This window comes from Gossypium arboreum, chromosome 4 (assembly GCF_025698485.1).
Source record: "Gossypium arboreum isolate Shixiya-1 chromosome 4, ASM2569848v2, whole genome shotgun sequence".
Taxonomy (NCBI): Eukaryota; Viridiplantae; Streptophyta; class Magnoliopsida; order Malvales; family Malvaceae; genus Gossypium; species Gossypium arboreum.
This window is the reverse complement of record NC_069073.1, coordinates 99704746-99722101: the sequence shown is the minus strand read 5'-3', so window position 1 is coordinate 99722101 and position 17356 is coordinate 99704746. Positions and strand designations below refer to the sequence as shown.

The 17356-nt window shown below is 30.7% G+C and overlaps 1 protein-coding gene and 3 long non-coding RNA genes across 4 annotated transcripts; 1 reads left to right on the top strand and 3 right to left on the bottom strand.

Moving 5' to 3' along the window:
- Positions 1 to 358: 358 nt before the first annotated feature.
- LOC108458295 (uncharacterized) lies at positions 359 to 1773 on the bottom strand. The gene is made up of 3 exons (XR_008281649.1): positions 1286 to 1773; positions 1059 to 1187; positions 359 to 625 (listed from the first exon to the last, which is right to left on the bottom strand). It is a non-coding gene; the product is annotated as an uncharacterized LOC108458295 (long non-coding RNA).
- Positions 1774 to 2441: 668 nt separating this feature from the next.
- Positions 2442 to 6091, top strand: LOC108458250 (uncharacterized). Its single transcript, XR_001867264.2, has 2 exons — positions 2442 to 2817; positions 3292 to 6091. It is a non-coding gene; the product is annotated as an uncharacterized LOC108458250 (long non-coding RNA).
- A 1621-nt stretch (positions 6092 to 7712) lies between these two features.
- On the bottom strand, positions 7713 to 10132 carry LOC108460849 (29 kDa ribonucleoprotein A, chloroplastic-like). The gene is made up of 5 exons (XM_017760527.2): positions 9660 to 10132; positions 9179 to 9280; positions 8412 to 8708; positions 8091 to 8192; positions 7713 to 7911 (listed from the first exon to the last, which is right to left on the bottom strand). The coding sequence occupies exons 1-4, from the start codon at positions 10035 to 10037 to the stop codon at positions 8130 to 8132; spliced, it is 840 nt and encodes a 279-aa protein (XP_017616016.1). The 5' UTR covers positions 10038 to 10132; the 3' UTR covers positions 7713 to 7911; positions 8091 to 8129.
- A 1751-nt stretch (positions 10133 to 11883) lies between these two features.
- Positions 11884 to 16393, bottom strand: LOC108459923 (uncharacterized). Its single transcript, XR_001867435.2, has 4 exons — positions 16178 to 16393; positions 15355 to 15453; positions 13006 to 14063; positions 11884 to 12062 (listed from the first exon to the last, which is right to left on the bottom strand). It is a non-coding gene; the product is annotated as an uncharacterized LOC108459923 (long non-coding RNA).
- Between the last annotated feature and the right edge of the window lie 963 nt (positions 16394 to 17356).

Sequence of the window (17356 nt, the reverse complement as noted above, 5' to 3'; positions counted from 1 at the left end):
TCAGGTTATGAAAGCTAAATACTACCCACGGAGCAATTTTATGAATGTTGAGTTAAGATCTTACCCTTCGTTTACGAGATACGCAGTGGTTGGAGGAATAGAGATGGAAAATCAGTAAATATTTAGAATGATGTGTGGCTTCCAGATCGTGGATATGGAAAATTACAGTTTCAAAATATAAATTGGAGGTACTCTTTGGTTGCGGAACTAATTGACCATGACTCAATTACCTGGAAGGAAGACATCTTAAGGAGGCTATTCATCAAAGAACAAACCAATAAGATTGGTTCCATCCCCATGGGGAATTCTTTGCAACTAGACACCATGGTCTGGAGGGGAGACGAGTAGGGGGAATATATAGTTAAAAGTGGTTACAAGTGGTGTATTACAGAGGAACAAAACATGCTAGGATATGAAAATACAATACATCCAGATCTACAAAAAAAAAAAAATATTCAAAATTATAGAGCCTAAAAGTTTCCAACAAGGTACGAATCAGCTTATGGAGAATTACAAACAATTATTTGCCTACATTAAGTAACCTAAAGGCCCGTAAGTTGAGGCTTGATGCTCTATGTCCACTATGCGATGAAGAAGACGAATCGGTCAACCATATCTTCCAATACTGTAATCTTGCAAGACAAGTTCTCCAACAGATGGAAGTGATATTCGCACCCATAAATGAAAATCAAGAATGGAAACACTAGTTAGCTGAGACTTTTAACTGAGACTTTTAACATCAATAACACGTATCAATGTATATGTCTAGCAGTTTCATTCTGGGCAATATGGCATAATAGGAACAAATTTTTCCATGAAGGTATTCAGCAGAGGATATGTGACATGGTAGGCTTTATCAAAGCATATATTATAGAACTAAGCATATTAGACTAAATACTAGAAAGCAAGCACAATAGAAAGGAAGCCCATTGGGAACCCCCAATAGAGGAACAAGTCAAGGTAGATTTTATATCACTTTTCAACAACAAAACAACAAAGCAGTCTCTGGAATAATTATCGGAAACAACAAGGTACTTGTAATGGTTTCGTGTGTTTACCCGGTCAAAAACGTTCGAGATCCGACAACTGCAAAAGCATATGCATGTCTCCAAGGGGTTGTCTTTGCAGAAGAAATGGGATTTGGTGAAGTAATAGTCGAAGGGGATTCAATGACTATCATTAAAAAACTACAAAGTCCAAAAAATGATAGATCACTTATTGGAGTCATCATAAACGAAATAAAAGAAAAAAAACCAGAAGATTTAGGAGCATTGAGTTTCGTTACATATCACGTGGAGCAAACAAAGTGGCGCACGCGGTGGCTACATTGGGGAAAGGATGCTACTCCCTGACCTTATGGATGGAAGAAACTCCGCCGGAGGTTGAACCCATCGTTTTGAAGGACCAAAGGGGAAGAAGTTAGAGGAGGCGGAGACAATGTTTTGATAGGTTGAGTCTAGAGAAGAAATAGGATTTCTTACAAAATCTCCGAGGAACTCAGAGATTAGAGGAACTGGGGGAAGAAAATGACCCACGCACACTGCCTGAGGAATACTAGTTCCCTCGCAAATGGACATTCGGCTTGCAATAACAAAGAAGAATGGTAAGGGAAAGTTATGAATTTAGGGTTTCATTGAAAAATGTCTATTTGTTTCTTCTACAGGGTTTAGGTGCTTGTTTTCAGGCCCTAGGAAATTGCAATACCGAGGCATCGCCCACGGGGAGCAATGGTTTAGTAATAGATGGTAGGATTAGGAGGCACAGTGGTTTTTTAGGAATTTGTATTTTTTTAACTTTAACTAATTAATACATAGGCGAATTTGTGTAAAAAAAACTAAAAGTATATTTATTATAATTTTGATCACTTAACCTTTTTTAAAGCTGTGTTTTAATTGCAAAATTTTAAAATTTATAATTTAATCATCAATTTTTACGTGTATCAAAACTTATTAATATCTAGTCTTTATTAACAATATTTCACTGTTGACATAACTTCCATAACGATTTAATTAACAATATTTTTAAATTCATGTTTTTTTATTTTGTTATCTATATTAACATATATTAAGATAATACTTAAATAAGCATTCAAATTTTATAAAATTAATAAATGCGTCTTCGTTATTTATTATGAAATAAAAGATATATTAAAAAATTTTATTGTAATTATACCCTTTAAATTTTTTTGAAAAATAATTTAGTCTTTTAAGACAATTTATTTAATACATTTAAAAGTACTTACCATAGACTATATCAACCAATCAAAACTTATAACCGAATATGAAAAATAAAATGTCAAGATAAAATATTAATTATTTTATAAATGTTAGTGATTAAATTTCAAATTTTTATAATTTAGATGAATTAAATGAAATTTTAAAAAATTAAGCATCCAAAAATAAAATAAATTTTTAAAAATATTTATAATGCCATGTGAATAGATCTAATCATAGGCCGCCCATCTGACCAAGACCCAAAAAGAGAAAGAGTTTAAGTAAAAATACACGTCTAAAAAATAAACTTGGACAAAAAACCAGGTGCATTTTCAAAATAGGCAGACCTAAGGTCTTTTGGCTCGAGCCAAGCTTAACAAGTCTACTCTATACCCTTTCTTTTATTTTCATGATTTCCTCAAGCAACCCTCCCCCCAAATTTCTATTTGTAATCCTTAACAGTAACAACTCTAAATCCAGTCTCCACTCCACCACCCATCAGCCACCACCATCATCGTTCACCACTCCAGTCACCACCGTTCCACTACATACCCACTAGTTCGTCATCGTTCACCATTGTTGTAGCAAGACTGAGAACCCAAAGGTAACTTAGATTAGGAATTTCCCTTCCCCTCTCAGTTTCCCACTGGTTTAGTTTCCTCCATTGCTCTGGTCAATTTTCTCTTCCCTTTTCTCAATTTTTCTTTTGCTTATGCGTTTTTATTTTAGACCCCCAAAGACTTTGACTCGACCAACATTCTCCCTAAAGCATTCTAAACCTAAAAAAACCCTCACCATAAATAAAACAACTTTTTGGGTTCAGTAGAAGGGAGTCAAAAATGTTAGGAAAAACTTGGAAACCTATTGCTATTAAGAACTAAAATCTTATCCCTCCATCGGCTCTTATTTGGTTATTTCTTCTACCTTAAAAATTGTTGTTGGAATAATTTTGTGGGTCTCCTCTGTTTATATTGTTGTCAAAGTTCTCTTATTCCAATTTGATTTGTTTGGTTTTGTATTTAGTTTCATTGATTGCTTTTGGAATGAAATAGTTTATTAATTGCTTTGTGTTTTCTAGACGATTCTGTATGCGGAGGATTAGGTCCTTGGGGTCTAAAAATTGTACGCAAGTATAAGACCAATTAGGAAGGAAAGTTCTATAAGGTAAAGGTTGGTTTTATTCCTTTAATTTTAAGTTAACATGATGTTTTTCACTTCTTTCCAATACCATAATCTAGGTGGAATGAAACAAGTTGTTGCTTTTCAGATGAAAAAGTTGAACTGGGCAATATGAATTTTCATTTCTTGTTGTTATCCTTCCTAATTCACTTGTATCTTCATGATTTTTTTTAATTCAATTAATTGCACATATATCATCCAATATTTGACCAACCTTGGTTATTCTTATTTTAAAAAATTCTGCTCGAGTTTTCTTGGTTCATTTCATGTTTGTCAATTTGCTGTGTAAGTATTGATGGCTTTACCATTTAGTAGAAAACACCAAAATGGATAGCAAAGAATTTCAAGTAACACACACTAAAGTAGTGGGATGATATGCTTCTTTTTTTCTTTTTAAGTATGTGTACAGCTTATGTATAAGTAAATAATAGAGATATAACAACTACTTTTCCCTTCTTCATGGTTAAAGATTATGCATACCATATTTTCGCTGCGAAAGCAAGTGGAGAGTTATGCTTAAAATATATATTCTCTTTTGGAGCATTGCCTTGGGTGCCCCTTCTAAAAAGGACTTGACTTTTTACTAATTGAGTTTTTCCGCAGCCAACCATATATGTCTTTAAATTTTAATTCTATTTTTTTATTTTTTTTCCTATATATTAATTAAGTTTTTACGATTTCAAGACTTGAGTTTTTATGACAATGGCTAATTCGAACACTCCAATACTTGTGGACAATGAGTTTAATGAATATGAAAGTGCTCTCAAACGTCAAAAGTCTACTACTTCAAAGGTAGGGGAACAAAGATGAATTGAAGGCATAATGTAATCACTGTAAGAGTACCTTCTTTGCTAAATCCTCTGATGGAACCTCCCATTTAAGACATCATCTAAATAGTTGTATGAAAAAATTTAATAAGGTATAACAAAGATGAATTGATGGCATAATGTAATCAATGTAAGAGTACCTTCTTTGCTAAATCTTCTAATGGAATCTCCCATTTAAGACATTATCTAAATAGTTGTTTGAAAATTTTTAATAAGATATCACTCAATACACCATAGTCACTCAACCATCCTCAAGAGGTGGTCCATATATAAAAACCTACAAGTTTGATGTTGATGAGTGTCATCGAGTTGTCCTAATGTATTATGCAAAAGAGAGAGACCATGTCAAGATTGGAAGTTACAAAAGTTAATCATAAGGTTTAGAGTCCATATAATGGTTTGAACATAGTGGATGAACTTATTTTTATGTTTATCCCAATGGGATACAGACAATAAAATTTTTAGCATCACTTTGGATAATGCTTTTTATAATGATGATATGGTTTCCTCTCTTAAAAATTGTTTTCGTGCGAACCAGGCTCTTTTGTGTGATGGTGCTTTTTTTTTTTTTTCAAATTAGATATTGTGCACATATATTGAATCCTATAATTAAAGCTAGTTTGGAATTTACTGATGATGTTGTTGGTAAGATTTGAAATAGAATTAAGTACATAAAAAATCGAGAATTCGTAGGAAAATATTTTATGATGTGGTCGACAAAAGATTTCATTTGAATGTAACCAAAAAGTTTTGTCAAGATTTGTGTGTGAGATAGAATTCTACTTATTTGATGTTTAAATATGCTTTTTACTATAAAAGTATGTTAGATTATTGGGGCCAACGAGATAAATATTATCAAATATTTATACTTTTTGATGAGGAGTGGAGAAATATTGTTATTCTTTGCAATTTTTTGAACATTTGTTAGGATGTGACGTATTTTTTTTTTTGTTCTTATTATCCAACGAGTAATCTTTATTTTAGAGGGGTTTGGAAGGTTCACTAGATCTTGCTTGATACAGTTAAAGGTTCTCATTTTTTTAAACTCCAATGGTTAAGTAAATGTAAGAGAAATTTAATAAATATTGGATTGAGTATTCTTTGATATTGTCATGTGCTACAATTTTAGATCCTCATTACAAATTAAATTATGTGCAGTATTGTTTTACTACAATCTATGATACTTATGCTTGAGGATTTTGTGCAAACCATTCTTAGCAATCTTAAACTCTTATTTGATAAGTATGTTAAGAACTCTAAATCCACTTCTTCTTCTTTGGTCGAGAGTTCCAATGTTTCGAATAATAATTTAGTTTATTCTAGTTTTCATCAACTTAATGTTAATAAGGCTTATTTGGGATGATATTATGATTTGAGTGATGATTATAAATGACACTTAAGTGAATCTAGTAGTAAGAGTGAAAAGTCATAGTTGGACATTTATTTGGAAGTATTAGAGCTTGAGTTGAATAGCCAAATAAATGTATTGGAGCAAAAGTTCAATTCGATATCATGAGTTTTCATTATTGGCTAGTGATCTTTTGGCAATTCTAATATTGATTATAGCTTCCGTGTCGGCTTTTAGCACGGGGAAGAAAGTTATCACAACTTTGAGGAGTTCACTTAAACTAAAAATGGTTCAAGCCATTGTTTGCTTTGATGATTGGATGCGAGCTAAGGGATTTTCAACAAGTAATTATTATTCTTGTTTTCTTGTTATAAATTTATAACATTTTATCAATTTGATTATCTAACTATTTATTTTTATTTCATTTTAGAAATTAATTGCAAGAATGATGACCACGATGATTTTTCGATTCCTTTCTAAGTATACAATTTAGCTTACAATTTATAGTTTGTTATAAAATCAAATATGTTAATTGCTTAATATATAGATATTTTAGTTGGTTGATTACATTTTGTAGATTATTTTTGTGCTGTTTTATGTGCTATTTCATTGTTATTTCGCTGCCATTTTCAATATTGTTCTGTTTTCGCTTTAATATTGTTTGAATATTATAGAATCTTTGTTTTGTTATTAGTTTTGTTACTATTTTAGTTACAATTATTTTTAATTTTTATATAAGAATAATAATTTAAAAAATTTAAATCGCCTGGGCAAGGCCCAAATTTAACATCCATGGGTTAAATTTAGACAAAAATTCTAACCCATTTTTTAGATTAGGATCGAGTCTATTAGTCATACCTAAAAACTTGCTTACCAACCCATGATGACCTCTACATGTCATCAATGTTATTTGAATAATTGATAGATTCTATATTGCGAATAGTGAATAATGAATAACAAATTGACTATTGACTTTAATACCTAAATTGGTATTTTGAACATCAAATAGTGGAGTGACCGTATCTGAATTTTATCTTTTGCTATCAATAGTTTACTACTACTATTATTTTGCAAATTTTAATCTTTAATTAAGAAAATTACCATTAATATTTACTCTTTTATAAAAATTTGAATCAATAATTTTATTTTTAAAAGGTTTTCAATTTTAGAAACATGCAAATTAATGATCTATGCTTGTGAGGTAACTTGATTTAAAATAAAATAAAAATGACTACATTTGAAAATGCATACAACTTTTTATTCTTGTTAAGAGCTTAAGTAAATTTTGAAATTTTAATGATGGATTTTATAATTATTGTCTAGTCTATAATAATTTATTACTTTTTTATGGTTTCATTATTTACTACAATATTATTAATATATCACTACAACAATTTTAATTATTTGTTAATAAGCTTTATTTTTTTAAGTTGATTTAAATTTTAATAACTAAATTGTAGGTTAACAAACTATATTTTAATTAAACAAAATTATTTTATTTTAACATACCTAAATTGAGAAATTTTATTCAATTTGAAGTAAATTTTATTTGCATTCTATTTTTGGATTTAAGTTTAAATAATATAATAAAATTAGATAACATATTTTTAATAATTTTAAAATTTCAAAAGAGATTTTATACGAGACCATAACAAAAGATATTTAATGATAACGCTTAAAACCTAAACATGATAGCCAGTGGGAACAATTTGACAACTACATGAGCAAATATAGATATTTGTTATTTTAGTTATAAAATTAGATATTTATGGTATATTGAGAAAATTATTTTACAAAAAAAAATTATGATATCTTTTGATTTTATAAGATATAGATAGTAATTTAAATTAATATTATCAGATAAGATTGTTAATATACTAATTAATTTATGAATTATTAAACATTCACATTTCAACTGAAACTTAGAAAACTAATTGTCCTTGTTCTTATAGTGAGCTCCCTTCTTTCCATTGCAGTATGGTGTGTGAAGAAGGGAGGCTACTAAATGAATTATAGGTGATTAAAAGGGAAGAGTTTGTCAGCTCCCTTCTTGATATATTATCCAATTCATGGATGTATATCCCCATGGCTTTTAGATAAAAAGAAGCACAAATTCACACCCTCTCTAGAAACTGCTAAAAGAAATGCTAACTGGAAATCCCACACTTGAATAAACAAAATTAAGGCGCATGTCAGTCACTGAATCATGATACTTTTGGAACATATGACCAAAATATTTCAATTGATATTATCATCTCGTCATCGGCTCTTTCTAATCTAATCTAAGCACAGATTGCGAATACCATCCAAATGCAGCTGCTACAATTTGCATGTTTGTAGATTCCTAGGAACATAAAGAGTTGTTCTCAGTGTGTGTGATAAAAATGCAATCCAATAAAAAACATATAAGCAACACATACCAGAATAAATATTAAGCTTTGAAAACTGAACATCTATAACCCATGGATGAAATATAAAAAAAAAGGAAAGACCAATTAAGTGCCCAAAGATTTAGACTCATACCCAAAGAACTTTAGCAGTACCGGTAGATACCAGTTGCACTCAAAATTGACGCCTTGGCCTAGACTCGGCCACTGAGACTCGAATTGGTCTGCCATCCAACTCCTGCATCAAACAAATTTTTTTAAGCAATTCACAGTCATTAATGAAGTTATTAGATTTCTGTAAGTAGCAGTTTTGTACAAAATCAAGTATATTAAAGTCAATAATGATACTGAAAAAGTATATAGCAGCCAAATGACCTATCTTATCCAGCATCTACTAATTGACTCTAAATTGCTATAAACATTCATGGATTAGAACTCAAGGTAACGATTAACTTACAACACCATTAAATGTTTTGACAGCACCATCCACCTCTTCACTAGAATTGTAAGTTACAAAGCCGAAACCCCTTGATCTACCACTTTCCCTGTCATAAACAACTTTTGCTTCCACAACCTTGCCTTGCTCACTGAACAAGGTCTCCAGTGCTAAATCATCAACGCCCCACGAAAGGTTACCAACATAGACACGATTTGAAGCACCCATGGTTGAACCACCTCTCGCCCTAGGAGAAAATTCTTCCCTACGAGGAGGAGGTGGTCCAGAGTTTACCCTCAACGCTCTCCCTTCAAGTTCCTGCAATCAGCAAGTGTAAACACAAGAAAATTTTATGATAACCTCGATTCAAACTTCTGATAGAAACTATAACCTTATACCAAAACTGATAACGTCACAGGGGTATTAGATATTAATACAGTCAAAAACTTAAGCATACTCGATATTGCGAAACACCCTTTTTCCATCCACTATGCTGGAAAAGAGAAAGTTGAGGAAACTAGAACAAATAAAAATGGAAGTTTTTTATATTCAGATGCTGAAAAAATTCATTTGCCGCAGTGGGTTCCAAGGCCAGAACATAAATGTCAATCCTCAAATTGTTCTAAAGATGACAAATATGCAAATCTTCATCCATGCGTACTCTAAACCGAAAGAGGATAACCATATTTGTTTAAGTAGCATGTAAACGAAGCAATTAAATTATTAAATGTGCAAAATACTCTTTAAGTTCGCATATCTGCATATGAACACCCCAAAAGATGACTTACATAGCCATTGAACTGTTGAGCAGCAGCTTCCACTTCCTCAGTAGTAGACATGGTTACAAAACCAAATCCCCTACTTCTCCCAGTTACCTTGTCATAAATCACCTGTCAAAAGCAATAATTTCAACACATCAAAACGGAGTGTACATCTAGTTTGTTAACTTCCCAAATGATTGGAGTGAAGCAACAAGGTCCATATTTCAATGGATGCTCAATTAAATCACTAAATGTATATCATGACCCTTCAATTGGCTAAATGTCTTTTTAATTATTCAATTTTCATCTCGAAATTAAAAGTTTCTTCCATACTATAATTCAACATATCAGAAATAAAGGTTCATACTATGCTTGAATTCAAACTAAAGGGCAAGCCTCTGTGTGAAAACAGAACATGATGAAAACAAAGCAAGTCATTCATAAACATAAACATAAACATGGTGAATTACAGGTAAAAGCAAAGGGGGAAAAAGAAAAAAAAATTTACCTCAACCATCTGAACATTTCCAGCACTTCCAAACAAGCCGGCAAGCTGAGCACTATCCACACTAAAAGGAAGATTGCCCACAAAAAGTTTCAAGTCAGGGGAGAACCTAGTAGCCTCTTCATCATCACTACCAAATAAACCCTCTTCCTGACCGTACTCAGATGAAACGGAAACGTTTCTAACAAAATTAGAAGGAAAAGAAGAAGACTTTTTTGTTAAAAGCGTGAAACTTTGAAGAGAGGAAGAAAAGAGAGGCTTTGCATGGAGGCGGTGGGAAAGAGAGAAGGGGGACAGTGAAATGGGAGTTGGGTTTGGTAAAGATATGGTTTTGGGTTTGAGAGATGGGAGGATGAGAGATGAAGCAGATGTTGCAGACATTTTAGCCTTTGTTTCTGCTTTAGCCAAAGAGAAGATAAGGTTTTTGAAATGGGAGAGAGGGTTTAAGAAGAGCAGCTTACATTATAGATAGTTTTATAGGAGGAGAAGTTGCCTGCTTGTCTATCTTGCCGCCGGTACTTCGGATTACATATCGTGAAATCGGGGCCGTTAGATTTTTGTTGATAAGATATTAGATTGCGATAGATTTTAGATATTTTGCTGAGGGAAAAGGCTTTGGGTTTGAGCGACATTTGCATAGGGCCACAGCCCCTCAAACCCAAATGAAAATGGACTAATTAGAACTGTATTTTATGTTTCTAAATTACAACCTCCATCAAAAAATTAATTTTTTTTTTAATTTTAAGTTAATCGAATTGAGTTATTCGAATTATTCAAGTTAAATCAAATAGGTAATTCAATTTTTGAATTCGAATCGAGTTAAATTTTACAATTTGAATAACTTGAATAATTCAAATAACATATTGGTATAAATACCCTTTTAGTTCTTATTGAGTTTGAAAATGAGCAAATTAGTCTTTCTCCCAACAAAAATTACAAAATAATTCAAAATAATTTTTAAAAATAAAAATATTTATAAAAATTCAAAAATTATAAAAATTTCAAAAAAATATAAAGAAAGTTAAAAATAAAAAAATTCTAGAATAATAATTTTGGGATTTAAATAAGTTAATTAATTATTTTTTATTAATTTACTTTGAAAAAGTTTTCAAATATATGTGGTTTCAAATTTATGTGTTGTAACATAAAATTAGTTATATTGATTTTAATTTGACGTGTTTAAATTTTTAATTTAACTCGAACAGTTCACTCGATTCGATTTGACTCGAATTTCATTTCACTCGACTTGATTCGAAAAAATCTTAAATTGATTTAGATGATAAAATATGACTTGTCAACATAATTAACTCGATTCGATCGAACACTCACATGGGTGTATTCACTTCGATTTAATTTTTAACAAAAATTGAATTAAAATTTTTCATTTTCTTTTTAACTTTTGAAATCAAAATTGTATTGAATAAAAATGGAAATACCCAAAACCAATAATAGCGGTTTGATTTTAAAATTTTGAGTTTTGTCAAAAAAGAATCATCTTCTTTTGAACCCCAAAGTTCTAATATATATATATTTTTATTTCATAATAATCATAATGCATGCTCTTAATTCATTTATACATTTACGAGGTAAATTAAATAATTACATTAATATTATAATCATTCATAAAACCATTTAAAAATCATTTTAAGTTAAGTTATTAAGTTAATAAATCATTTAAAGTTGTTAAAAGAAAAGTTAATACATAAATTATTGATATATCTAATGTTTTACTTACCATTCTTTTAATTAATTATAATCGAATCATTACAATATGCCATATACTTTTTAAATTTATAACTATCAAATATATATTCAACAACTTGTGTATAATTGTTTCTTTTATAAATAAAATATTTATAAAGTTTAATGAACTATTTTTTAAAATTAGAATTATGCTTATAATTATGATTATTATTTTAAGAAATGATTTAGTTGCTGTGAAATATTTTAACTTTTTGTATAAAATGGTTCCAAGAGGAGAAACTGAACTTAAACTGAATTGTGCAATTTGAGTAATAACATTAACATGAAACTGAACCGAACATTATAAAACCTGAACCGAATAATATAAAACCTAAACCAAATTGAATATATCAGATCAAATTGGTTTTTAGATTCTTTTAGTTTCTTTGCTCAATCCTACGGCCAACAATTGGAGACTTCTCTAAATATTTGGATCGAGTTCAAATATTAAATTTATCATTATTAGGAAATTTTTATCTAAATATTATTTTTACCCAAATAAAATTAATCTTAGACGGTAAAACAAATGAAAATAGTTGTGGATTTATAAAAAAAGTTCCAAAGCTAAGTTTGAAGTGGAAACTATAGAGAAAAGATGAACACCAACAACAGCCCCGCTAAACATCACCGTATTTTTTATTTCCTCAACGTTGTTGCATTTATCTGCAAATAATGTCGTGCATATTAAAAAAAAAAAATGAAACTGATTACGTTAAAATTATGTGCATTACGCGGATTGAATGAAATGTCAAAGGACTTCTTGGACAACTCCTACTCTACTCTACTCTAGATTACATCATATGAATGATTGGACACTTGAAATTTTCACTAGTTTCTTGACAGCAAGCAACGCCAAACATCACTAGTTCCTTGCAACTAAAGTGGTCCATGGCCGTTCAGGCCAGGCTACTTAAAAATTTTAGGTGTGGATTCCACTCAAAAATATATTTAAAATTTTATTTAAATTTAGATTAGATAAAATTGTTAAAATTGAGTTTATTTTATCCGTATTAAAATTTTTGTATAAAAATTTAAAAATATAATCAAATATACTGAAAATATTAAAATAAATGTTTCTTAATAATTTTTTAAAAATATAGTAAAATTAAAAAATTAAAAATAAAAATACATTAAATGCACTAAGATAAGTGCAACTTAGAAATCAAATACATCTAAAATAATAACAAAATTAATAATAAAACAAGAATTATAAAATATTCAAACAATAATAAAAAATAATTTCAATTTAATAGCGAAATGATAGCAAATAATAAAAAACAGTGGCAAAACAATAAAAAAAATAGAAGAACTTTTTTTGCAAATTCAAGTCAGACTAAGTTTAGGCCAAAAAATTTTGCCCAAGGCCCGTCTCGTTTTTTAAATGGATTTTATTTTTTTATTCAAATACATTTTTCGAGCCTATATATTTACTCAAACTCTTTCACTTTTCGAGTAAGCTTTCGCATTGGACCAGGTGGGACAAGACTATTTGTAAAAAAAAAAAAAAAAGAGTTGGTATAATTTGCACAAACATATCGTCACTATGTGTATAAAAAGAATAATCATATTCCCATATAATAAAGAAAGGAAAAGATCTGAACTTCACCATATAAATCTCTTGCTATAATTTGATTCTTCTCAAGGCAGTTCCCATCATATACCAATGCATATCACACCATACTTCTCGTTGATGTGTCCATTGAAAATTACATCATAAGATTGATATCTACATGCCCCAGTGATTCCTAGAAAAAGACCACAGGAAGATCAGAGACTGCATATTTCATTACAAGTAGGAGAAAAAAATTCTCTCAATATTTAGAGGATTGTACCCTCGTACCCACGTTCAAATATGTATCAAACACAACATAATAATATAAGATACACATATTTTTTAAAAAAATAAAAAAATTGAAGTTACAAAAAAAGAAAGTGACATGATATCTAAACTTTCTGTCGAAAGTGATTAAAATATAATCGATATAGATCATATTTTTTAAAAGTGTCTCTTCTAACATAAATTAAAATTTTTCGTTTCAATATGAATTTTTTATTTTCTTGATCAGTTAAATGAAAAACGTAACATAATATAAGCGTGGATAACGAATTAAATTATAAGCTGAATGCTAAAAAGTTTATAGGAAATGAAAAGATTTGTTTTTCAACAATATTATGATTGCTACAACAGGGTATAATGCCCCATATTCCCATGTCCATGTAAAACAGTAAAAAGGAATTTGGCAATTAATGCTTTGAGATAAAATGTCAAAAAAGGGAACTAGATTTTCACTTTGGTTTTCTTCTTTTTTCTTTGAAAATAATCAAAGCATAAGGGTTGTGATGATACTTTCCTTCAACATCTTCAGCTCTTTGAATCATAACAGAAAGAAAACGGGCTCCACAAATGGACCCATCAGGTATGGGTAGCCTACTGACATCACTTTCGTTACTTGCATATCTTTCTAAAGGACCACTAAATCTTTCATTATCCTCTTTGAAAGGATTAAATGTCATCTGCACCACTAGCTATCCTCTTCGCTTCTTGTTTTGAGAGTCATTAGGGTTTGTGTTCTTGACTAAATTAAATGACGATTCTTGTGTTTTATGAGGAGTGAGCAATCTTAGTGGAACTATTTGCATTCCCAACTTGTCATGTGTTCCAACCTGTTAAACCAGCGACAAAATCATTACCCTTGATCCAAACTCAGTTATTATTAACAAAGAAAAATGAGATTGGTCTGAACTGAATATCAATCCCATTTTATAGTCTAAACTTAGAAGATCTTCAAGGGACCCATTTAATACATGTTCAAATAAGAGAAAGAAACTTATCCTGTTTGATAACATGTGCATGTTTGGTCATATTAGTGTAATAGGATTAGACTTTTAATCTCGCAATTCTTGCGGTCTTAAACAATTCTCTTGTTCCAAATGCACCTAATTAACTTAACTCCTACAAAGTGAGGATTCTCGCAAAATTCCTCCAAGACCAATTTATATAGCAGAAGTAAACTCAAGCCAAAAGAATGTTCAAAAGAATAGAATAGTAACAAAAAAAAAAAAAACAATGCACGAGAGATGTTTGGGTAAACACTCTCAATTTAGTATTCACTCTCAAAGAATACGAAACAATGAATGATTTACAGCTTAGTGGAGGCTTTCTATTTGTAGTTGAGCTCTTCCAAAATCGATAGTATACATCGAATTACGTCGATGGATGAGATCGAAACATATTTACAATTAAAGGATTTACATAATTTCCTAAATTATAAAATCAAATCTTATCAGAGCAGGTATCTTTTAAGATTACTTTCCTTATTTATCAAGGTAGCCTAATTTTTCATATTTATTTTATTAGGCCACCTAGACTTCAAATAGACAGACTTCTCCATCAATTCTTTGAATCGGGTCAGTTCCCGTAGGTCAAATTAATCCCATCTAATTGATAGACTTACATGATACGCATTTTGTGTAATGGTCATAGGCCTTAACCCGTGACACCAGGATAAACATAAGAGAAAAGCATATAACTCCGAGCCTCCGACTCCCTGTTCTCTTAACGTATTCGTGTCCAACGCATAGACATTAAGGGGGTGGACATATACCAATATAAGGCACTTCCAAATATGAGCTCCACCATGCTTCTTATAATACCGCTAAGTGCCTAAGAGTGAGCCTATACAAAATTTTATGTTAATAGTTAATGATAAATTCAATTCCAGAACTTGAATGACATTGCCTCTTATTATCTGACAAATTACAATGTTGTCAAGGAAAGAAGATGTGTTGCTGGAGCAAATCACCTTATTGAGGAAACGCTAAATGTCGGAGATAAAACTATTCAACTAGTCAATCCACTTTTATACAAGGATTGAATTAATAAAGGAAACCAAGAAATTAACCATAAGAAGAAACAAATGGCAAAGCATGGAGCAAAACTGATATTGGAACTCACTCGATCATAATCAGGATGCTTCGTCCATAAAGGAATCTCAGGCAAAATATCAAGCAGAGAGATGGTATCCAAATCATGAAGTGGTCAGATTATTGGATCCTGCAAATTTATGCTTAGAATTAGTTAGAAACATTGCTCCTAAGGAATATCTTGATTGACATTTCCAAACTAGAAGGTGTTATGCCATCATTGTAGCATCCTAACATCATATCTTTGGCAAAAATTAGTTAGTAACATGAGTGATATGACGAGGGCTTTGTCAACTGAACTACAGATAAAAGGGTAAAGCACTTCGGTTCAAGTCTTCAGTTGACATCAGTCTTGGGTTTGATCTTTGGACAACTACTACCCATTACCCTTACCAAAAATATATATATAATGAGAGCTTTGGTTGGGATTCTAAGCTTCACTTGAATTGCTCTAATGTTCTTATCGAATACCAAATAATGAAATTAACATATGCAAGAGCAGAGAAAGTGTAAGTTTAAGTGAAAGAAAATACTACTGATTATAAGCAGAGGGCAAAAGAAAACGGGAAAATGTGATCATGTACTTTGACCAAGAAAAATACAGAAAAAAGTTCGTTGACTTTTCTGTTAATCATTTGATTGGACAATTGATAATCAGTGAAAGCAGTGTTTAACCAACATGTAAACATAAACCAAACTCAATATAAAAGCAAGAAATAAATAAATAAAATTTAATAACTCTACAATAAAAGCTTAAAACCCAACAAGAAAAAGACATCAAACCCAGCATTTTAGACTGGAATATTGAATCATGATTGAAAGTTAGAAAGGCTTATTTCAAAGAAGTATGTTACCTTTACGTCTGCAGGCTCGTTGTAAATGAATAAGAGAAAGCCAACGAACAAACCAATGAGAACTCCAATACCGAAGCCAATGGTTCCTAGTAAACAACCCACCAAACCCATAGTCTCATTACCTTTTAGATGAATCCCTTTGATCACATCGTTTTAAAAAGGAGAGATTAAAGGGGACAAAAGTTACATTTAACAGTTGACTGTTCAAAGAGATTGTGATGAAATTTAATGAAAAAAGGTTGAAGAAAAGCAAAGAAAATGAAATCGGAAACTAACGGATGTTGGTCTTGTAGGAACCGCCAAAACAGCATTTCGTTGTTGAGTACACGCGTCAAATGGAGCCATTTTACTCAATACGCTATTTCTAAAATAAGTTCAAAGTTTTTGAAGTTAAAAGAGTATGTTATATGATAGACTCAGAAGAAGAAAAAAATTATCTTTATCAAAGTTTTTAAGATTTTTAAAATGAAATTATGTATTTGAGTTTTTATGTTTTTTTTATCACGCTCTACCTTCATTCATTAAAATCACGGCATGTGTTCATTTTGTCAAGTGTTTATTTTGTCAAGTCTTTTTGTCTTGCTAATAGTAGAAACATTTCCATGTTTCATCCAAGGTGAGTTGATCTTTCATCTTGCAAACGCGTTACCAAATAATAAGTGACAAAAAATAAATTTAAAAACATGTGTTGACAGGATTATATAACTTACCGCATGAGTGCTTAAAGGATGACATTTATTTAGAGGTATTTACATATAGGCTCTACTTACTAGGAAGGAGGACTTCACTTTTATACCCCAATATCTCGGCATAATTATACTATGTGAACCTCATTTCTTTCTCAAGTTACATCATTTTCCTTCTTTCACTCACCTACTCTTTCAATCAACATCAACAATTAATGTAGTGATTATCCATTACAATTACATCAAGCATCTTTTCGTACTCAACAATGGCTTAAATCAAATTATTCCTCCTTACCTTATACTCTAAATCATATCCTTGCACTTTCACTTTATAACTCTTTTTCCCGTTACCAAAGCATATACCCCATCACATACACTTACCTACTTGTATACACATATGTTGTTTCCTTCTTTTGCCAAAGTCCAAGATTAAGGCTCATATCAATCCACACTTACCTCATAATTATACAACTTATACTCTATATCAGATATC

Excerpts from the sequence above, each read along its gene's own strand:
- LOC108460849 (XM_017760527.2), bottom strand. The coding sequence starts at position 10,037 with ATGTCTGCAACATCTGCTTCATCTCTCATCCTCCCATCTCTCAAACCC. Across the intron at positions 8,709-9,178 it reads CTCAACAGTTCAATGGCTAT|GAACTTGAAGGGAGAGCGTT; the intron begins GTAAGTCATCTT and ends TGCTGATTGCAG. Across the intron at positions 8,193-8,411 it reads TCAAAACATTTAATGGTGTT|GAGTTGGATGGCAGACCAAT; the intron begins GTAAGTTAATCG and ends TGTTTGATGCAG.